Here is a 24,098-nt window from a genome sequence, read left to right as displayed (position 1 = left end):
CAGGCTTTGCTGCTGCAAAACTTCTTGGAGGGTAAGGGCAGATCTGCTGGGTGTTGTAGTGCAGTGATTGGGTTCCCAAATACCCCCCTTCCCCCCTCCTCTGCTCAAATCAATAACCTCCCCACCCTAAACAATAACCCCCGCTCTACCCTAAGCAATAACGGGCCTCCCCACCTCTCCACCCCAAACAATAAAGCCCTCTCCACCCTAAGCAATAAAGCAATAACCCCCTCTCCAGCCTAAACAATAACTCCCCCCCATCAAAAAAAAGGTTAAAGTTATATAAATGTAAATGAAAAAAACTATGTAAAAATGGGTATCGGTAATTGTTTTCGGTGAGTACTTGAGAAAAAGTATCAGTCTTAAAAAATTGGAATCGGTGCAACCCTACTATGTATAAGGGTATGTATTTAAAAAAAAAAAAAAGTCTTTGTTGGTATGCTTTAAAGGGACATTTTGCCCATTCCATGGTGTTGGAGTCGCCAATAAATAAAATATGCTGTACTTCTGGATGTGGGGAACAATGTGACTTTCTACCATGATGCAGTTTTCAGGCCTATCAACCAATTGCCAGGTTCAAAAACTTTCACATACGGAGGATAGCATGTCACTGACACTAAGTACGTTCTGACACAGAGCTCATAGATATTTGAGTCATGTGGTGGGCTTGTAAGAGAATTTGGCACTTTACAGTGGACCATTTGGATAGTCCTCATACAAATTTCCTGCTTTAGCAAGGCTAAGCAGTCAAATAAAGCATGGTTGAGTGAATTAGGGCAGAATGTTGGTATTATTCCATGAAGACCTTCAAATATGTAAGAGTATGAGCATGTATGAAAGATGTGCGTGCAGAAAGGTGGAGGGGTTGTGTCCAAATACACACATTGTGTGACCATGTCTAGCATTGAATATTATTTGATCAGCTGTGTGTCATTTTGTGCCATTTATGACTATACATTTCAGATAAGGTCTGAATACCATATGCTGACATAATAATCTGATTTGAGCTGGTTCTCTGCTAAAGTTGAATTGCATGTTGCCTGCTAAATTAATGAGTGCTCCCTTCAGAGTGCAACTTTAATCTTAGGATTGGGAATAAGGATCCTGTCCATTACTGTTTTGCTTAATAGATTTATGTGTTTGCTTAAAAAAATCATTTGACTGATTCAAAGGGCTTTAACAAGTAGACAAGTGCCTTTCATCTGTTATCCCAATATGATTTTAGCTTATGATTGGTTATCACATAACCAGTGGCTGAAATTAGTAATCAGGTTATCACCGTTATGCAGACAAACAGCTAAAATAAATGTATGGCAGCTTTTTACCTGCCAAGAGATTTCTACTTGTCAACCCAGTACCCTGCCAGATGGCATAGCCAATTTGGTAACCTGCCATTTACCTAATCATGTTAAGCCATTCAGGTTAAAAACCCTCTTTTCTCCAGAACTGTTCTGGCAAATAGTACGACATGGTAGCACTTTAATGTACAGGTCACTCCCTAACAGTATACAGAGTGATCAGAATCTGCTTTGTTTGTTTTTCCTTCCAGAAAAGAAGCCCCTATATGAAGTGCAGTATGAGAGAGATGGGACGCTGGGTTCTGATTACTATGATGTGGTGATTATAGCTGCTCCATTACAAAAAACAGGCTTCCCTATCTCATTTCTGAATTTCCAGCCTACTCTTCCAGAGCACGCAAGTTCTTACCATCGAGTGGTGACATCCATCGTCCATGGCTACCTCAATTCTTCCTATTTTGGCTTCACAGATCCCAAACTGTTTCCATTTGCCAGTATCCTGTCCACAGACAGCCCAGAAGCTATATTTCACAGTCTAGAGAGCTTGTGCCCAGTCAATGTGTCTGTTGGCTTCCGGCGCAAACCTCCACAGGAAGCTGGGGTTTGGCGGGTGCTATCTTCGCTGCCTTTGGATAGGAAGGAGCTGAAGACTCTGTTTAAGTCCTATTATTCTGTTCAGGTCATTGAGTGGCAAGCATTCCCAAACTATGGCACAGCCAGCTCTTCCAAATCGCTTCCTCCTATCATTCTCCACGATGGTCTGTATTATGTTAGTGGTGCAGAATGGGCAGCCAGCTCGGTGGAAATGATTGCTGTGGCTGCAAAAAACGTGGCTTTGCTTGCTTTCAACCGCTGGTTTGAGCTCACTGAGAAAATAGACCAGCAAGATTTGATGCACAAAGTGAAAACTGAACTTTAAGTCAAACAGCCATAGAATGGTTTATCAACACTTTGCCATGGCATTATGCATTCAACACTGGATAAGTTCAACATCATGACTGTGCATTTGTATGTTCTCTACTGAACAGTGGAGAGATGGAACACCATATCTTATAGCAGCTGAAGCAATGGGCCTTATGTAGCAAACAGAAAGTCGTCTACTTTTTCATCGCTTATTTTAGGTTTTGAAAAGACTTTAATTTTGTGGTTTGGTAAACTGGAAATGATTTGTATGTTCAAGGGACATTTTCTTATATAGCAAAAAATTTTCTCTGGGGATTATGTTTGTGCGTTCCTTTTACCTGATCAGATGTTTTCCACCATTATTGAACTTAGTCATTCACTTAACACCCGCAGTCCGTTTTATTCATTTTTACCCTCAGAAATTTCATGTGTATACTTTGTTACACATCCTATGCTATTGTATTGTGTCTCAGAAAAGCAGGCAGAAATTATGTTTGGACAGGAACCTCATGGAAACTAGGAAAGTTCCTGCAAAATGAAAATATTTATCCAGTGATCCCGGTATGTTTATACCAGACAGTTATGATGGGACTAAAAAAAATATGCTAATGTCACTTTAAATATGATGAAGAAATTGGATTTTTTCCATTTTTTTCTTATTGGATGTGTTTTATAGCAGAAAGTAAGATATATATAATTTTATTTTATTTTCTTCAACATTTTTGACCCTTTTTTCTGTTTTTGTTTTTTGTTTTATAGCGCAAAAAATAAAAAGAGGTGATCAAATACCACCAAAAGAAAGCTTTATTTGTGGGGAAAAAAGGACATAAATTCTATTTGGATACAGTGTCGCACGACCACGCAATTGTCAGTTAAAATAACGCAGTGCCATATCGCAAACAATGGCCTGGTCATGAAGGGGGTAAATCTTCCGGAGGGCAAGTGGTTAAACTAACTTAACACAAATCTGGGAAATTGCAACTATTTTTATGATAAAAAAAATACATAAGCCATGCTACCCTCAGTTCATACTGTATGTGAAAACAGCGGATTTAGAAGAGAAGGCAACTAACACTACTGTATTTGCAGATCTCAACTGTAAATGTTGAGCATGCCCCATTCCTGAGCCTCCTTTTTTGGTCTATCATACCTGTTACATAGCATGCAATAGTGGAATGGGACCATCTTGAATTATGCAGGAAAAGACTGTTGCTTACAGTTTCACTTACCTATATCTGTGGATCTCCTGATCATTTTTGCATGCTGTCTTCAAGTTTGAATTACCATGTTTGTGACAAGTGTTCTTTAATGTGATCTAACATGATCTGTGTACATTAATTTGTCTAGAGCTATCCAACACAGTCATTTTATGATCAACTTTGACAGTGACCCCCCCCATGTACTGTTAAAGCCACGGTATTAGTCTCATCTTTGTTACTTTGCAGTTCTCTGCCTAAGAACATTTGTGATTGTCTTGTGTTTTATGTTGCATTGAACATACCTCACAACCACTTATATATACATACTAGATTGCCAGTAATTAAAGCAGAACTTTAGGAATTTTTACAACTTTCCATCTATTAAATCTTTGGCCCACATCTGCCCGTAAATACCTTTTATAAAGCCCACTTCCTGTTTCTTGTCTGATCATTAGCCTAGGCTTATGACATCATGCACAGCTCTCTCTCACTCTCGTAAGAGTTTGCCAGGAAGTTGGGGGGGAAATCATAAGAGGGCAAATGAAAGCTGCAGAGCTGAAGGTGTGTGTGTGTGTGTGTGTGTGTGTGTGTGAGTGAATCCAGGAAGTGAACAGGCAGCAGCTTCAGCTGCCCACATTTAAATTGGATGCAGCCACACTTGGTGGAGAGATTTCTGCAGCATATTTGGCAAGTACAGAATCGCAGTATATATAAAATAATATGCAAAGTGGTTGGAGGGAAACTTCAGAATGGCAAAGATGTTTTTGTTACAAATTATGTGAGCAGACTGCAGTTCCTCTTTAAGCATTTTGGTGATGTATTACCTTTTTATTGTATAGATTTTCATTTCATTTGAAAAGGTTTGGCTTCTTCATCTAGGAAAACAGGTCATTCACCGATTTGCTAAGAAAACACAGATTCAAGCACCTGTTATTATAGCTTGTATGAGTAATGAATGATTCTGGTTACTAATGAGCAAATATGGAACAAATATGATCTCTTTAATTATCTTATAAGATCTAATAGCCATGAGTCTAGACATAGGACCCTGGGCCCTGACGTAGGGGTAGAGTATGCCTAACCCCTCAGCTTTTCACAGCTCTCTATGGTACCTGCTCCCCTGCTATTTTGTCGGTTGCTAGAAGTCTTCATCTAGCATATCACTAAGATGGGAGGCCTTCAGTAGACCTGTAATGTTCAGCATATCAAGGGTTTTGACTGTACTGGTTCTCCATTCTTCTAGGGCCTGGTTGCCACACCTTGATGCAAAATGTATTGGTTCTCCTAAAGGTTAGTCAGCCGAGTTGCTGGCCCAATCTAGTGTCTATGTAGGCATTTACCAACAAAAATTGGAGAAACCTCTTTTCGAAGACCGACCATACATGGGTTGAATTTCTAAAGAATTTTCATTTGAAAATCCTAAGAATTTTCGTTTTAGAATTTCACACCATTAGTGGGCCACAGCAACAGCCGACTTTTGTGCAGCCGTTGAATTTGAGTGATCAGACGCGTTGGACTTTTCTTTGAAAAACAAACTATTTTCTAATCGGTGATGGGAGAATCGTGCGAAAAATATAATCGGAAAAAAATGTGCAAGAAAAGAAAATTCCCAGAAAGGAAAGAAGATTGTCAGCCACGAACATTCTTTTCTTTAGCAACATAAGGTGAAATTAAAGGCTTGGTTTGTTGAATTTCAAAATCAACGGTGACACCATCAGACCACAAAATTTCTGATTTTCAAAAGAAATTTTGTTCAGAATTTGATCCATGTATGCCTGAATTAGTCGGCACATTAACATGTCTTTGGAGGATAGGAAACTATCTGATAGGTTAAATATGTTAACTATTCCTAACTACTTGAGATTTGCGTGTCTGAAGTTGAACATGTGCAACTGAGATCATACAATAGGGCTCTGATAATTGTACAGTGTCTTTGTATGGTTTGTGATAGTAAGCATAAAGCTTGAATATGAAGTGGGAGTGTGATTTCACTTTTAAAAAGTTTTATCATAAAATTTTAATTTGCCAGAAGACTTGTATTTCTCATAATAAATCTCATGAGACAGTATACACTGTGCCATCTGCTTGTATTTTCACATTATTATGTTTCGTGGAAGTTTCACAGAGAAATAAATGAAAATTAAAAAATGAGTAAGTATCCTTTTATGTGGCTAATATATTTAGATTAAATTTTTTTAATGGACCTACCATCATGTATACTTTTCACTACTAAATACACTACACTAATGCATGCACGGTAAGTAATATATTAATAAAACGCCTACATGTATGTATTCACTTTTAAAGAGATCATAATATTCCCCTTGAAAATACTCTAATTTGCTTTTCTCAACAGAAAAACTGAACCATCTTTGTTCAGGTACCATAAAGGTCAACATTTTACAGGGATCACACAGTCACGTAAATCTTGATTCTTGTGTTCACAAATATTTGACACAGAGCAACCTCTGGCTAGACAAAGTCACTTGCCTATTTCTTAGTGAACAAACAGAGAGGGAGAGGGGAAGGGTTGGGACTTTAAATGAGGCATTGAATATATCAATTCAACTGCCTCCATCCCTGGTTCAATAAAAAAAGAAAATATTTTATATTGGGACTTTAAATGAAGCATAGCTGCAAAGTGGGTATGCAAGGACATGCAAGGACATGTCTGAAATTGATTGGTTTAGTTATAAGATTCAGAAAGTTTGAATTAATAACATCATAAACAGTAAGTATCAATAGGTTATATTTACATATAGATATATATACAAGCGCATATTGCAACATAATTTACAATAGTAATCAACATCTTGATGAAATCCATAATTGTAAAAAGAACAGGAATAGTCTTCCATTAATTGAAGCATATGACATTGTAGATAAAATAAGGGGAGGGGAAATTTCAGACAGATGCTTGCAGATGGTAGCATAAAAGCGTTCTACGCGTTTCGTGGAGTTCATCCACTCATCAGGAGCAATACCGGGGGTTAAAATTATCTACAAAGAGATAAATAAACGCATGAGGATCAAACAGGAAAAGCACAAAAGGGCAGAGGAACAGAGGGGGGGAGAAACTCAGCTCCCCCAAACACTCTTACCTACAATGAGAATGTGACTTCATAAGACAAAACCATTAGCAAATAAGGACGCTATGAGGACAAGTCTTCTCCGGAGCTGAGGCAGAAATCTCAAAGACCACAAGGCACCACAGTTAATCAAAGGTGACGAGCTCTATAGCACTGTAATCCCAGAGTGACCATGTGGGGAAATTCCGAAGGACCTCTGTAGAGGAGTGAATTAATTAGGTATGAGGATGTGTCTATACATAAATGGATTAATCTAAAATTAACAGTGCAGGGGGTGATAGAGTCGCTGAATAAAGTGATGCATACCCACTTTGCAGCTATGCTTCATTTAAAGTCCCAATATAAAATATTTTCTTTTTTTATTTCTTAGTGAAGGCTAATGATAAAAGATGCAGCTTTTGCTTATTTTTTTTATTTTTATTTTTTTATTGTAAGAAGATCACAAAGACTGAGCTACAATGAATTGTTACTCTTCCATACCGTTGTAGGTTGTACAGTTTGTCTGAGCACTGGAGATCCTCATTTTAAGGAAACCGGGTGCAATTAATTGGAAGAGAGCAATGGGGAAAGGAAGTTTCCACAAGAGAGAGGGGAGGATTTGAGACCATATCTGGGGGTAGGAAAAAGGTGGGGAAATTTAAAGCTGGCCATAGATGGATCAAAATGCAGCTGTTCTGAATTTTGATCCATGTGTGGCTGCTCCCACAGGACAGAAGTTGATCAGGAATGCTAGAAAACCTTTTTTGATCAGCGGTTGCAGCTCCGTATCAACGTATTCTGAGTCCACTGCTGTCAGAATACAATGTCCCAGCTGGGGGGATTCCACCATCCACCATGCTCATGTTGGCTCAAACTTGCATACACACGGTAACACAAATGTTGGCCAAAAATTATGATCGTGAGAACGTGGTGACGTACAACGAGCCGAGAGAAAGGAAGTTCAATAACCAGTGCGGCTCCTTCTGCTTGATTCAGAGCATGCTTGAACTTTTGTGCGACGGACTTGTGTACACACGATCAGACTTTGCGACAAGCTTTGTTGGAAAATTTGAGAACCTGCTCTCAAACATTTGTGGGCGGAAATTCCGACAGCAAATGTTCGATGGAGCATACCCACAGTCGGACTTTCCGACAACACGCTCACATCGAACATTTCCCGCCGGAAAGTCTGACCGTACTGTATGCGGAATAAGTGTGAAAGAAAACATGTCAGACGAGGACAGAGAGCTTCAAGGGTACATTTTGTGTAGTGATTTTGGGGTCTTGTACCATCATGTCAGCAGTTTGTATTCAGATTCCTGGCTTTTACTGGAAACTGAAAAATGTATGTGCTAAAATTAAGATTCAGTCAATTTCTGTTAAGGAACACTTGAGATTTGTTTCCCCTGGCTCAACTATAGGGAGGTCAAGAATGAGCGAGTCCAATAAAGTTGAATGTACAAGGGAGAGTGTGTGGCAATGTGTGGACAATTCTAGGCAAAGCTTCTAGAAATGTGTCGTGGCTCAGAAGAGCCTTTTATTGTGCAATTTTTAAGCAGGGAAATGAGAAAGTTCTTCTAGATGCCAGTCCATCAACCATGGATCAAGCTGTATTTTACAGTGTTAGAGTGGCGAGAGTGAAAAATCTTCAGCGCTAGCAAAATGAAGGGCCGAAATGAGCCTGCTCGGATCAGATTTAGAAAGGGAGCATCAGAAGGTCAAAAGCAGGCTTGTCCAGCAAGGGTGATCCAAAGAGGACTGAAAAAGGTTTCGGGACACCCAACAAGTGGATCCTATTAGAGCAGTGGTCATCAACCCTGTCCTCAGGGCCCACTAACAGGCCAGGTTTGCAAGATAACTGAAATACATCACAGGTGATATCATTTGCTGCTCAGTGATTGCAGTATTCTAGTCTGCATCTCCCTAAGGTAATACATAAAACCTGGCCTGTTAGTGGGCCCTTAGGACAGTGTTGATGACCACTGGATGGTGCCTGAGAATGGTTGAGAACCTAAAGTTTGATTCTTGTATTTTCCTGGGCCCATAAAACAACATAGGAACATCAACCTTGAATGCCTTTTGAAAGTGTTTGGATAGTTTGGAAAAGATAAGTCTTGGGGGGGGGGTATTCATATCAATGCAACTTTTTAAAGCTGAAATCTTACTCTTATGGCTAAACCAGGTAAATATACTATGATGTAATTTAGCAGGTTTATGTTTTTCTGTCTGTAGCAGGGGTTTAAAATTAAGTTTTTAACCACTTGTCGACCGCCGCATGCTGATATGTCGGCACAATGGCAGCAGTAGGCAAATGGGTGTACCTGTACGTCCCCTTTAATTTGCAGGCTAGCGGGAGCATGCGCCCGTCGCGTACTGCGTGACCGCGTCCGCGGGGACTGCGGACTCAATGTCCGCCGGTGTCCCGCGATCGTGTCTCGAAGGGCAGAACGGGGAGATGCCTATGTAATCAAGGCATTTCACAGTTTTGCCTAGCAACATGACAGAGATCTACTGCTCCCTGTCATCAGGAGCAGTGATCTCTGTCATGTTGTAGTGAGCCCACCCCCCCTACAGTTAGAATCACTCCCTAGGACCCACTTAACACCTTGATCGCCCCCTAGTGTTTAACCCCTTCCCTGCCAGTGTAATTTACACAGTAATCATTTTTATAGCACTGATCGCTGTATAAATGACAAGGGTCCCAAAATAGTGTCCGATGTGTCCGCCGCAATGTTGCAGTCACGAAAAAAATCTCAGATCTCCACCATTACTAATAAAAAAAAAAAAGAAAAGAGCAACATGACCGCGCAATTGTCAGTTAAAGCGATGCAGTGACGAATCGCAAAAAGTGCTCTGGTCAGGAAGGGGGTAAATCCTTCCGGGGCTGAAGTGGTTAAAGAGTTCATGAAGCTCTGCAGAGATATTAGTCTCCAGATATCTAATGCGAGAGAATATTAAGGAATATAAGAAAATTCAGCCATAAGAATTTTTACTGTTAAATTGGGCGGGAGAATCCTCCGGCCTTCAGATTGTGGTAGTTAATTTTTTAATTGGAAACCTGACTGAATATCTCAAGTTGGGCCATAAGGAAGGGGAGGTTGGCTTTGGTGTCAAAGGAAGAAAACAAAAACATTTGCATAGACTACTACCTTGTGGTGGCCGAATGGGTTGAAAAGCCACAGATGTCTGTTATAGTGCAGATTGTACAAAGAAGAGGTTCCATAGTGAGAATGAATATGAGGGGGAAAAGGGAGTACCCTTGTCTCATATGGTTTGTAATGGGAAATGTATTTGAGAGGACACTATGGGGGAAGAATATATAGCGGGGTAGGCATCCTTGACCACTTAAGGACCGGGCCTATTTCTTACATTCACCGACTGACACAGCTCCTTACTTAGACAATCGGGTTGTTACGCCACCTTCAGGAGAGGACTAGGCAGAACATGTTAACATGTTATAACAAAACTAGAACTTTCTAGTTCCCTTAGGTAACAACCCCCCAGCCTGCCTCCTGCAGCTTCAGTTTTTTTCTGCCTAGTGAAAGAGGAGGACCTAGGAACCCTGCGGGCCCATCGGTCCGTGTATTTTTTCTGCAGAAGTTTGCCTTTTGCGCAAGATTCAAGGTCCTGTAATCCGCTATCAACAGCCGGCTTATCCTTGTAGTCTCTCCAGCCTGGCAAGCGAGCGTGTGCAGACCAGTGCTCTGCGCTGGGTCAACCACTACATGCCCCCCAGCTCCAGGGGTGGCCGGTGGGAGTAATGCCCCAGGGCACACATGACCGGGCTGCTGATGTCTGCGTCAGTGTGCTGGGCCAGCAGCCACCCTGTACTGATCGGAGAGTGGGTTTGTGATGGAACATTCCCCAGCTCGTCAGGACTGGTAAGTACAGCTCTCCCTGCCTCGGGGCTAAGCAGCTGGGCATTCCCTAGGAGGTCGTTTCGGGGGTCCCTCACCTCCTTCTCTTCTCCCTCGGTTGTGGGGTCAGCAATGCGACCAGTACTGGCATCCGCACTTGTATCGCACACACTTACTGAGTGGGCAAAACATTTGCACCGCAAATTGGGGGAGCAACAGGCCAGTTAGTGCGAGGCCTTAAGTACGTTTGTGACGCGACCCTGGATACTCTCCCTCTGTCATCCAGGGCTTCAGTGTCAGCTGTGATGCTGAGGCACCTGATTTGGCTAAAATGCTGATTGGCTGACCAGGTATCTAAAAAAAAAAAAAAAAAAAAAAAAAAAAAAAAGCCCTGACGGATTTACCTTTCCTTGGCGAGCAGCTCTTTGGAGCCTCATTGGATGACGTTATTAAAAGTGCCACAGGTGGTAAGAGCACTCTACTCCCACAGACCAGGAAAGCTAAGGGAACCACGCCGTAGGCAAGGGCCCTCATTTTCCGCTCACAAGCGGCTTTTTCATCCACCTGGGGCTTTAACAAAAGTGGGGTGGGCCTCTCGGCTGTCCGACCAATGGGTCTGCGATCTGATTTCCTCCGGCTACAAGATAGAGTTCCCCTCTTGGCTGCCAAACAGATTCTTCCCCTCCCAGCATACCCATACTGCCGGCTCGCCAGGAGGCCCTGATGGGGGCGGTAAGGGACCTGCTGAGTCGCAGGGTGATAGTACCTGTTCTGAAGCCGGAAAGATTCCAGGGGTTCTACTCCAATCTGTAGTCCCAAAAAAGGAATGGGTTCGTCCAATCTTGGATCTAAAAGCCCTCGATTACTTTGTAAAAGTACAGAGGTTCAGAATGGAATCCGTTTGCTCAGTAGTCGCTGCACTCCATCAAGGGGACTCCCTGGCGTCTTTGGACATCCAGGATGCGTACCTGCATATACCCATATGCCTTCAGCATCAGAAATGTCTGCGATTTGCAGTTGCGGAAGCCTACTACCAATTTGTGGGTCTTCCCTTTTGGCTTGGCATCAGCCCCCTGAGTCTTTACCAAGGTATTGCCTCTTGTTTTGGCGTTGCTGCGACAATGCGGGATCGAGATCATAAGTTACCTAGACGATCTCCTGAGAGCATCTTCCGCCTCAGAATTGAAGGAGGATGTGGCGATCACCATGCAGACCCTGCAGGAATTTGGGTGGCTGTTGAACCTAAAGAAGTCGGTGATTGTATCGACTCAGCGCTTGGAGTACCTAGGCTTACTGCTGGACTCCATGGAAGCGAGAGTTTTTCTCCCTTCAAACAAGCTGCAGACTCAGAGCCGCGGTAAAACTGCTGAGGAACCACAGGTGGTCGTCGCTACACTTCTGCAGAGTCCTGGGGTTCATGGTGGCCTCCTTTCGAGGCAGTACCATACGCCCAGTTTCACACCAGAGTCTTGCAGAAGGAGATCTTGAGGAAATGGGACAAATCTCCGTTATCCCTGGATTGGCGGATTCAGGCGAGCCAGTTAGTCAGGGACTCCCTGCTCTGGTGGCTGAGGGCCCCGGCACTTCGGTCCGGGAAGTTGTTCCTACTGCTACATTGAACAGTGATCACAACGGACACCAGCCTAACCGGCTGGGGTGGAGTAATGGGAGTTCTGTCGACCCAGGGCCTCTGGTCAGAGGAGAAATCCAAGTTGCCGATCAATATGCTCGAGCTGCGAGCGATCAGGCTATGCCTCTCCACATGGTCGACTTCGAGAGCCTTCGATCAGGATCCAGTCAGACAACGCCACGGCGGGGACATATGTCAATCGCCAAGGAGGAACAAGAAGCTTGGCCGCTGCACGGGAGGTCGCTCACATCCAGCAGAGCGGCATGTACCTGCCCTATTGGCCATTTATATCCTGGGAGTGAAGAACTGGCAGGTGGACTACCTAAGTCGCCAGATGCTGGACCCAGGAGAATGGGTCGCGTCAGACACGCTGGTGGCTCTGTGAGATCAGTACCAGCTGATTTATGCCTTTCCTCCACTGAAACTGTTACCACGTCTGCTCCGCAGAGTGGAGGCCGAGGGGATTCCAGTAATTCTGATTGCCCCAGATTGGCCCCAGCGTCCCCGGTACGCAGACCTAGTGCGCTTGGTGGCGGATGCCCCATGGTGACTGCCATTATGAGAGGACCTGCTGTCTCGAGGTCCAATTCTCCATCCTGCTTTACCAACACTGGTTTTAACGGCATGGCTATTGAGAGCCAGGTGTTGAGGAACCGGGGTCTTTCGGACTCGGTGATTCCAACTATGTTGAGAGCACGGAAATCTTCTTCTCTGCAGATATATCCTCATACCTGGAAGGCCTACCTCTCCATGTGTGAGGAGAAAGGATGGTGTCCGCGCTCCTTTTCTATATCCAGGATCCTGCTGTTTCTACAGCAAGGAGTAGACCAGAAATTGACTTTAAGCAACATTAAGGGACAAATATCAGGTTTTTTTTTTTCCAGTGACCCCTGGCGTCTCACTCTCTACTGAGCACTTGTGGTTCCTCCGGCGCGTCCACCGCTACCCCCGTGGGATCTTAACCTGGTGTTATCGGCACTTCAGAAACTGCCATTTGAAAATATCAGAGAGATCCCTCTGACTCTTTCTCAGAAAGTGGTCTTTCTAGTGGCCATTACATCGGCCAGGAGGGTTTCGGAACTGGCGGCCTTGTCTTGCAAGTTATCCACAAGGATAAAGTGGTGTTCCGTCCGCAACCTTCTTTTCTGTCGAAGGTGGTTTCGGAGTTCCACATCAATGAAGACGTATTACCATCTTTGTCCTAAACCGACACATCCTAAAGAGGTGGCCCTCCATTCCCTGGACGTGGCCTGGGCTCTGAGGGTGCATTTGTCTGCTATGATTCCCTTTCGGAAGTGAGACTCCTTGTTTGTTTCGTTGGCTGGTCTGAAAAAAGGCAAGGTGGTCTCGTCGGCCACCATTTCCAGGTGGATCAGACAGAATGTAGTACAGGCCTACGCCTTGAAGGGGCAGGTGCCCCCCTTTCTGGTCATGGCCCACTCCACCAGGGCAATTGTAACGTCTTGGGCCTTCCAACATCAAGCGTCTGTCGCTCAAGTGTGTAAAGCGGCGACTTGGTTGTCTGTTCACACCTTTAGAAAATTCTACAAGATAGATGTCAGTGCATCAGCTGATGCCTGTTTTGTCCACATAGTTTTGCAGGCGGCCGTGTAATTTGCAATTGCACTAAAAAAAAAATCTGGGTTTTTGGTGAAAAACACAGTACCTTTTAGTAAATGCACTGTTAAATTTTTTTTACCAAAAGTTTTGAGGCGGTTTGTAAGGTAGTGACTTCCAGATTGAGGAGCACTCAAAAAAGTTCTTTGCTGTTCCCACACTTTTTTTGTGGGTGAAGTTTTATACTAGTTCCCACATGCCATTGTGGGTGAAGTTTTATGCTGTTTCCCACCCCTCGTTTTGGCACTGCTTGGGGACGTCCTGATGGTCTAAGAAGGAGCTGTGTCAGTCTGTGAACGTAAGAGAAAATAGGATTTTTTTTTTGTACTCACCGTAATATCCTTTTCTCTGTAGTTCACCGACTGACACAGCAACCCCCCCCCCCCTCCTATTTTTTTACGTTATACTGCTTGTTGATGTACTGAAGCTGCAGGAGGCAGGCTGGGGGGTTGTTACCTAAGGGACCGCCCTGTGGGCAGAACTAGAAAGTTCTAGTTTTGTTACAACATGTTATCATGTTCTGCCTAGTCTTCTGCTGAAGGTGGCGTAACAACCCGATGGTCTAAGAAAGGAGCTGTGTCAGTCGGTGAACTACAGAGAAAAGGATTTTACGGTGAGTACAAAAAATCCTATTTTTTTCAGACTGTATTTGTAAGTTAACTTTTTTTCTTTGCTAGAAAATTACTTAAAACTACCAAACATATATATATATATTATAATTTTTTTTTTTTCAGACACCCTAGAGAATAAAATGACGGTCATTGCAATAATTTGTCACACTGTATTTGCGGAGCAGTCTTACAAGCCCCCTTTTTTGGAAAAAATAAACCTTTATTTATTTTTTTAATAAAGACACCAGTAAAGTTAGCCCAATTTTTTTTAAATTGTGAAAGATAATGTTACACCATGTAAATTGATAACCAACATGTCAAGCTTCAAAATTGTGCCCGCTTGTGGAATGGCGACAAACTTTTACCCTTAAAAATCTCCATAAGCGACGTTTCAAAATTTCTACAGGTTACCAGTTTTGAGTTACAGAGAAGATCCAGGGCTAGAATTATTGCTCTCGCTCTAAAAATCGTGGTGCTACCTCACGTGTGGTTTGAACACCGTTTTCATATGCGGGCATGACATAGGTATGCGTTTGCTTCTGCGTGCGAGCTCAGTGGGACGATACGCTTTATTTATTTATTTATTTTTCTTATTTATTATATTCATTATTTTTTATTTTGACACAAAAAAAAATTGGGTCACTTATTCCTATTAAAAGGAATGTAAACAGCCCTTGTAATATAAAAAACGTGTGCCAGGACCTCTTAAATGTGAGATCTGGGGTCAAAAAGACCTCAGATCTCATATTTACACTAAAATGCAATAATAAAAAAAATCCCCTTTTAAGAGCACTCAGCCCTCAAATGCTATGGAGCCAAGCAGGGGCCATCTTTCCCTCACTCAGGCCCCCCTCTCCCGCCACTGATAAAAGTGATCTTGTTTCGAATCTGTTGCAGAGACAACTTTTATCTGAAAGAGGACAGTCTGAGACGTTTTTAAAAATACCAGGTTTTGCCATAACAACGGTATTTAACATCAAATTAGTGATGTATAACGACAGCGGCTGGTCCTTAAAGGGTTTGTAAACCCTTGTTATGTTTTTATTTAAAAAATAAAATAAAATCATACTTACCTTCACTGTACAGTTCGTTTTGCACAAAGCGGCCCTGATCTTCGTCTTCTGGGGTCCTTCAGTGGCGCTTGCGGCTCCTCCCTGCATCTGTAAACCCCCTAGGAGAAGTGCTTTCCCAGGGGGGTTTGCGTCCATAGACACAGAATGCCGGACTCGGCCCCGCTGCCCACATAGGATGCATTAAGGTGATAAAACACAAGGGTTTACAACCCCTTTTTTTTTTTTTTTGCAAATTTGTGTTTATTAACAGTTTTCAACACATGTAATACAAAACGTATGACCCACATCCCCCCCCCCCCCCCCAAAGCCTCCCGTGCAGCCCTCCAATGACACCAAATCACATACCATGTACACCAGCTGTACCCCTCAGAAAGCTTACTACCCATCAGTGATGGTGTTCCTGACCCCTGGAGAAAAGTAAGGAGCCAATAAGACTTAGAGCAGCACCCTGCCCCCTAAACCAGCCGGTTGGTTGGGGGTCGCCCCCCCCCCCCCACCTAGGAAATTAGTTCAAAGTGTCCTTGTTATCCAACCAGCCCTGCCACACTTTCTCAAATTTATTAGGGCATCCCCTACTTAGATATGTAGCCTTGTAGAACGGTAGCGCTTTATTAATCAAGCTTTTCCAATATGATACCGTAGGCGGTTCGGGTTTTTTCCAACATAACAGAATAGCTTTGCGTGCATAAAATAAAGACAAGGAGATCCTAGTTCTCTGCGCCCTACGAGGTGCTAACTCCTCCACCAGCCCCAGCAAACATGCCGCAACTGTAAGAGGAATCGGCACCGAGAGTACTGTTTGTATGGTGTGCGTCACTCCCTTCCAGAAGTCCCCGATCTGCTGGCACTGCCAGAATATATGATCAAAGTCAGAGCGATCAGCTGTACAACGCCAGCATCCCGCCGATCCCATACCATACATCCTAGCTAGTCTCACAGGGGTGTAATACACCCTGTGAAGAATTTTGAATTGAATAAGTCTGTCTCTGACTGATACCAGGGTTTGAAATGGGTGGTCCCACATGTCGTCCCAGTCCTCCCCCCCGAAGTCTGTCACTAGGGCACTCCAAGTGTCTGCATTTTTGCACCGGTTTTGGTCTGTCTACGAACAGCTCTTTATAGACTGCGGAAAGGGGCTTCAGCAAGTCCTCCGTCCGCAGCAACCTCTCTAGTGGAGACACTCCCAGCTCCAGCACCTCGGAACCGAACTGCGAGAGAAAAGCATGCCGCAACTGGAGATATCGAAAAAGGTACCAATTTGGGAGGTTATATTTAACTTTCAGTTGGTCAAGCGTAAATAGCTTTGTCGCCCCCACTACATGTTTCAGTTGTTTAATGCCAACTCTGGCCCATATCACTGGGTCGGGGATCGCACTAAAATGTGGCAGTCTAGGATTAAACCAAAGAGGGGTGTCTGGTGACCAACTCTCCACTGTGTGCTTCATCAAGACCTGTGCCTTTTCCCAAGCTCTCACCGTCACTCGCATTGAGGCCGTCAGAGACTGTGAAGCCCGTGGGCCCCTGTATACCAAGTAGGATAGACCCTCGTACGATCCCAGAAGGGCTGCCTCTAGGACCGTTGCTGAGTCCCCGTCATCCCTTGCTAACCAGCGCCTTGCGACCACCATCTGCCCAGCTATGAAATACTTAAAGAGATCCAGCAAAGCCAGCCCGTCTTGACCCCAGGACTCCTGCAAAACGCGGAGACTTATTCTGGGATGTGCAGCGGCCCACAAAAAGGAACTGAACATGCTGTTTACTCTCCGAAAAAAAGTGCACGGAATCCACATTGGCGAATTTCGTAAAAAATACAAAAAAATCGGCAAGACTTTAATTTTTAGCAAGTTAACTCTGCCAATTAGGGATAGGGGTAGATGTTTCCATGCGTCCAGTTGCACCTTAAAGCGGTGTTGTACTCACATTTTAAAAAGCTCACAAGCCATTGTGTTTCTCCCATAGATGCCAAAAAGAACCTTTTATAAAAATCCGATCGCCGTAATTAACTTTTAATTTACATTTCAAAGGTGACTTCTGGGCTCTCCTCCCGTGGGAGTAGGCGTGGTTATCACCTTTCCCCAGCTCCGCAAAGTCCCCTGGGAGGTTTCTCACATTGTTCCCATGAATCAGTGGGTAACGCTGTCCTGCCGAAATCTCGTGAGATTTCGGTGTCACATAACGCCAGTCATGTGACGAGGGCGTGTCAGAAGGAACCATTGTTTATTTCGTTGCCATCACAACAGGGCGGGAACTTCTGAGGACGCCGCCCGTTGTGATGGCAACCCGAAATTTTACAGCGCTGCTCGCTGCTATCAATGAGCATGCGTGGGATCGAGCGGTGAATGCTGGGAGCACAGCATCACCGCATCCCGGAAGGAAATGCTTGTAGGCTTAAAATGCCCACAAGCAATATGGAAACAGCCGACATGAATTTTAAAACTGTTTCTTCCGCAAGAAATCGGCAAGCCGGGGAGCAAAAAGCCACAAGTAGTGAGTACAAAAACACATTAGTAAACGCATAACAAAGACACAGAAAAAAAAAAAAGATTCGGCAGCGGAATCCCGCTTTAACTCTGGTCAGCAAGGGAAGGAGATTAAGAGACAGATAATCCCCCACCCTCGGCGACACTCTCACACCCAGGTACTTAAATTCCTGTACCCATGCAATGGGAACTCTGGTGGTCGCTAAAGCGCGGGCCTCTGTGTCAATAGCCATCGCATTAGACTTCTCCCAACTAACTTGTAGCCCGGAGAACTCGGCAAATCTGTCAAGCACCCCGAACACTGCTTCCAAGGATGGCCCTGTGTCTCTCAAGAAAAGAAGCATGTCATCCACATATAACGCTATGCATTCCCTGATACCCCCTATCTCCAGTGCTGCAACCTCAGGTGATTTCCGGAGGGCTATAGCCAAGGGTTCTATCGCTAGTGCAAATAAGGATGGAGACAACGGGCATCCCTGACGCGTACCCCTACCCACTCTAAATTGGGAAGAGATCGAGGTCCCTATTTTTATAACCGCCTGGGGGTTACTGTAGAGCAGGGATATCCATGTCACGAAAACCTCTCTGAAGCCCATGTGCCGCAGGACTGCGAGCATATACTGCCAGTCTACCGAATCAAATGCCTTGGCCATGTCAAGGGATACCACCACTCTCGTTCCCACCCTGTCATGTTCAATCTGTAGATGAGCAAACAACCTGCGTAAATTGGTGTCCGTAGATTTTTGTGGGATAAAGTCCGTCTGATCTATGTCCACCAAGGAGGTAATGACAGTCTAGTAGCCAACACTTTTGTTAGGATTTTAAGATCTTGATTCAGCAGTGCTATTGGCCTATACAATGAACACGACAGGAGGTCCTTGCCTGGCTTCGGCAGCAAGATCACCTGCGCCTCCAACAGTGAATCTGGGAGACACTTGTGTTCTAGACAGTAACTATACAGAGTCCTTAATCTAGGCACCAGATCCTCCAAATGTAGCCTATACCATTCAATGCATAAACCGTCAGGACCGGGAGATTTATGAGGAGGGAAGGGCCAAATGGCTCTCTCTATTTCTTTGTCAGTTATGTCTGCTTCCAAAAAGTCTCTGTCCGTCGCAGACAGCACAGGGACTTTCAAGGACACCAGTAACCTATCCAAATCTAGGGGATTATAAGTCGGGATGGGAGCATACAATGTCTTGTAATACTCCACAAAGGTGTCAAGAATATCCGTTGGGTCTGTAAGAACGTCCCCCTGATCATTTTTAATGCAGGGTATGTTGGTCTGTACTCTCTGCTCTGCCACCAACATAGCCAGCAACTTACCATTCTTATCCCCCTGCTCAAAAAGGGATTCAGCCAGCTTTGTTCTGGATGTGTGAGTTAAATCAGTATAATGTAGTGCCAGTACCCGTCTCGCCTCCAGCAATTCTCTAAAGGTGACATCAGACTGGTTGCTTGCATGTGCTAAAGCACACACCCTCTCCCTGTCCTGCAATTCCTGTTCTTTCTTATTATGGGACCTGCGGGCCTGTTTGATGGCCGAAATATAATGACCCCGCATACAGGCCTTAAATGCATCCCATACTATGGTAGGGTCAGCGGACCCCACATTATCTTCCCAATAATTGCTAAAATGTGGTGCAACCTGAGAGGACACCTCTTCCACCTCCAACCACCCTGGGTTCAACCTCCACCCCCCCCCCCCCAGAAACCGAGGTGTGACCGATATGTACCAACAAAGGCGTATGATCTGAAATACCACCTGCCAAATACTTGGCTCCAGCCACTATCTGCAACATTGATGCATTGGCAAACGCCAAGTCTATCCTCGAGGAGGACCTGTGCGTTTTGGATAAGTGTGAGTAGCCTCTAGTGGTGGGGTTCTTCCAACGCCACAGTTCTGTCAGGGAAGCCGCAGCCGCCCAGGCAGAGAGGTCAGCCGAAGCCGCCCTAGATGCGTTGGAGGAATCCAGAGCGGTGGAAAGTATGGCATTAAAGTCCCCGGTTATAAGGAGAGGAAGGTGCATGTAAGGTGCCAATTTACCCAACAGGTCATACAAGATCTGAATCTGGAAGGGAGGTGGAATATAAACATTAACTAAAACCATCTTGCATGTGCATATATCGGCAACTACAATCAAAAACCTACCTCCCGGGTCTGAGATCACATGGTGTATGGTGCAGGATACCACCTTACTAATTAGAATCGATACCCCCCTGGAGTAGGTGGAGTATGTTGCATGTATCGCCCTCTGAATCCAGGCTCTGCGTAAGGCCAGCACCCTGCTCCCATCCAGATGTGTCTCCTGCAAAAACACCACATGGGGACTGATCGGTTTTAAAAATTGGAACATTAAAGCTCTACGGAATTTGTCATTTAGGCCTCAGACATTCCAGGAGAGCACATTAAACATTGATTCCGCCATCATCTCCCATTAAACCTTTCAGATAGGCAGCGAAGCATAAACCATAACATAGAGAAATACAGTAGATCTTTCCGGACATACAGGTAGCTATGCATATAAAAGGTAATAAGACTATTCTGGAGGGCTGCACTTACTAACCACCCCACCCCTTGAACCCCATAAACACCCTGCTGCCGTGTGGCAAACCAACAAAACAGGCAAACGCAGCTTATCCCCAAACCTTGTCCAAAAAAAGTCCTGGAAGGCATGACCGGTGAGGCCAGAAAGGACCTTCAGACAAAGAACAGAAATTCCGAATCAAAAAAAGTGTAAAAGAACAAAAAACTAACTGTAGTTGTTAACGATATAGTGTCTGTGTGCCCGGAGCTCCAACTCGGCTTCCGACCCGTCAGTCCGTGCTGTAGGTAGCCAGACAGTCCGTACCCCTCCTCGGTCCCCACCATCTGTTGCGCCCAGTTACATATAGGGACATAGGATGCAACAAAGGGCGGTATAGCCCAACATCAGGGTGCCCACAGACACGTAGGTAGGAAGAAGGGGCACCAGCCACCAAACTTTTCCCCCCCACCCCCAACCAAGGGGACCAGGCTCCATCAGCAGGTGAAACCCAACAGCGGCATAACGGGTAAGACTCAGCCCGCAGGAGCTAAAACAGTCGAACTCTGGCAAGCAGCCGAGGAAAACAAAAAACAAAAGAAAAAGGACAAAAAGGAGAGCATAATGACTTCAAACCCGCCCTAGAGCAACCAAGTATGCCTTGTCTATCATAGCGAACGTAGCCAGGCATCTGCTTCTGCAGGAGAATCAAAGAACTTCACCGAACCCTCGCGTTGTACCCGCAGCCGACTAGGATAAAGCATGGAGTACTTCAGATCCCTTTCTCGGAGCCGTCTTCTGATGTCTGTAAAGGTCTTGCGTCGTCTCTGCAGGTCAGCCGAGAAATCAGGGTAAAGATGCACCGCCGTATTCTCGAAGGGCAGGGTCTGGTGTTTGCGAGCCTCACGCAGGATACGGTCCCGGTCCCTATAATTCAGGAACCATACAAGGAAAGGCCGGGGAGGACCCCGGCTAGTTGGGACCCTGTGAGCCCTTTCCACCGGATAGGTTGGTGGAACCTCAGTCAAGTGAAGGAGTGTCTTAAAGAAGCCCTCCGCAAATTCAGCCGGTTGCTCCCCCTCCGCCCCCTCCGGAAGGCCCAGGACCCTGACATTGTTCCTCCTTAGGCGATTTTCTGCGTCATCTGATTTGGCCACCAGATTTTGAACAGTACGTTGTAGATTGTGGATGGCTTCATCATGGCGGTGAGTAGCGTCCTCTGCCGCTGAGATGCGCGATTCGGTTTCAGAAAGTCTGCCCCTAAATTTGTCCAAGTCTGCATCTTATGCCAGATGGTCTATGCGGACCAGCAATGAGGTTCTGCTTTGCTCAATTGCCGCAAGGATAACAGCGGTATCATTTGCTTGAGAGGTTGCCAGCACGGGCGGAGCCGTCGCCTGCGGTGCCGCCTGCTCCATGTCTGCCATCAGCGCCTTAAATTGATTCAAAAAGTCACTAGGACACTGAGCAGGCTGCGGTGGAGCCTTCTTAGCTGCGGACTTGCGTTTGGAGGGCATGAGGGTTTATACAGGCAGTCTGAACGTGCGTAAGGAGAGATGTGGGCAGGGAAGTATACCCCTTTAAAAGTTTTCAGCCACAGGATGACAGAGTAATCAGCGGTTTACAACCCCTTTAAGTAGTTAAGGTTGGAGATCTACCTGGACAACATGGGAGAAGTAAAAAATCACGAGGCATAGTGCCACCCAGTGTCCTTTCCTCACTTCTGATTTAATTTTCCAATTACCGTGTTGCAATCACATGCATTGCACAGCAATGTTGCCTCCTCCCCACCTGCCAACACACTTGGATCGCTTTTCAGAAGAGCAGCAGTGCCTGCTGCTTTTGTGAATGAGCCCTTACTTGCATTCGGCAGTCGCACCTTCAGCGGCCTTATTCACTTGAATGGGTCATGCTCATGCTGTGTCTGGGATATGTGTACACCCCTGGCTACTGCAGCAAAAGGGGGTTGGTTGGGGCGGATTGATAAAAACACGTTTTAACTATGGGGTTTTACCACTTCCCAAATTGCAAATGTAAATGAACCTTTACTGTTTTGAGCCCCCTATAAGACAGCTTTCACACTGCTGTGCTGCGATTTACCTGCATGGGTGCAGTGCATCTGCAACCTTTCTCGCTTAGCTGCCTTTTGGTGTGCTTTCTGAAAGTGCACAAAACCCGCAGGATATAATAAAAGTCTATGGCTAAGCACAGCAAACCCACAGGCACACTGCCCTGCACCCGCTGTGGTTGCACACATTATTATGCCCAGTGTATTGCTTCACACTGACCTGAAGATTTCTTCTTTCCTGCTGCTGGCACCACTCTGGAGACCGCTAGCTGGGATAAGAGATGGAGTGCAGTTGGTACTACTCCGCATGGGACAGGAGCCAGGACTACAGAGAAGGCGTTGGCTTATGTGGCTCTTGCTCCCTACTACAGCTCCAGATTTACAGGTAGTCCCTCTGCAATGCACTCCATTTGATGCGCTGGAATGGGGGGGGGGGGGGGTCAGCAAGCCCAGACTGAGATCTAACAGTCACCTGTCTGAGATCTACTGGTTGCTGACCCCCAATATATAGCCTGAATTTATTTTCGCATGTTGGGCCCTGGACCAATAGAGGTTTAAAGTTTCATGAATGAATTACCAGGTAATGCTATTGAATGCTTTTTCAGCTACAGTAGGATAAGGGAGAAGCCATATCTCTTAGACGGTAAGAAATTTCACAAATGTAAATACCTGTTTAGTGTTTTGTGTGGTGGACTAATGGGGTATTTTTTGAAAATCCCAGAGTTCTGCTTTAAGGAATTTTATGAAGCGATTTAATACCTAGTACACATGATGAGAAAATTGGACGATATATTAATATATGTTTTCGTATTAATTGGTAGATTTTTTTTTTTTTTACTGTCTGTTCCTGGGGACATCACAGGAAGTGAGAGGGGAAAAATTAAGGGAAATCCTTTCTTATGCCACGTACACACGATCGAAATTATGGTCGGAAAAAGCTCTGATGGTTTTCCCGACGGAATTCCGCTCAAGCTTGTCTTGCCTACACACGGTCACACCAAATTCCGACAGTCAAGAACACGGTGACGTACAACACTATGACAAGCTGAGAAAATTATGTTTATTGCTTCCGAGCATGCATCGAATTGTTTGCGACCATGCGTAGGAATTTTGCGTGTCGGAAATGTCTACAGACGATCGGAATTTCAGATTGAAACTTTTTACGTTGGAAAAATATAGAACATGCTCTCAATCTTTTGCTGGCTGAAATTCCACCAGTAGAAGTCCGATGGAGCATACACACGGTCTCATTTTCCGATGAACAGCTCTCATTGGTCTTTTGCTGGCCAAATTTCCGATCGTGTGTATGGGGCATAAGACAGTTCTCACTAGAACAGATGTTCCCATGGGAAGATTTCTCCTCACTTCCTGTTCCAGCGGTGGCTGTAAAATTTAGTAATTCCTGACACTGTTCTGGTGACAATGGTTAGCATGACAGATGCAGTGAATCTTCCCGGCCAAGGCACAGACAGCAATAAAAACTGAAGTAAAATTGTACAGAATGCCAAAATACACATCAGCCAAACTCTAGAACCAGTTGCAAAGAATGAGAGCAGCCTTGTAGGGCAATCACTTTGCATAGGCACAGTGGGTTTCCTCACTGTATGGGACATGCTTACCAAAGCAGAACAGCTAACGGAGTGAAGTCATGATTCAGTAATAGCTCACAAGGTCATGAATTTCTGCACTCACACATTGGAGTCCTCTGAGACCTGGAGAGATTTGGCTGTGTGGGTTAATACTTTATAAACAGTATTTGCTCTGCATAG

The 24,098-nt window shown here is 44.8% G+C and overlaps 1 protein-coding gene across 1 annotated transcript in view; it reads left to right on the top strand.

The window, feature by feature from the left end:
- Positions 1–5,551, top strand: part of PCYOX1L (prenylcysteine oxidase 1 like) — a 52,458-nt gene extending 46,907 nt beyond the window's left edge. The window contains exon 6 of the mRNA XM_077472727.1: positions 1,550–5,551. Coding sequence (XP_077328853.1) covers positions 1,550–2,217 — 668 coding nt within the window. The 3' untranslated portion in view covers positions 2,218–5,551. The remainder of the gene's footprint in view (positions 1–1,549) is intronic.
- The last annotated feature ends 18,547 nt before the right edge of the window (positions 5,552–24,098 follow it).

This window comes from Lithobates pipiens, unplaced genomic scaffold (assembly GCF_037356315.1).
Source record: "Lithobates pipiens isolate NorthernLeopardFrog02 unplaced genomic scaffold, aLitPip1_a1.2 Scaffold_8, whole genome shotgun sequence".
In the NCBI taxonomy this organism is placed as follows: Eukaryota; Metazoa; Chordata; class Amphibia; order Anura; family Ranidae; genus Lithobates; species Lithobates pipiens.
Note: the sequence above shows the minus strand (reverse complement) of the source record. Positions and strands in the feature narration are given on the sequence as shown.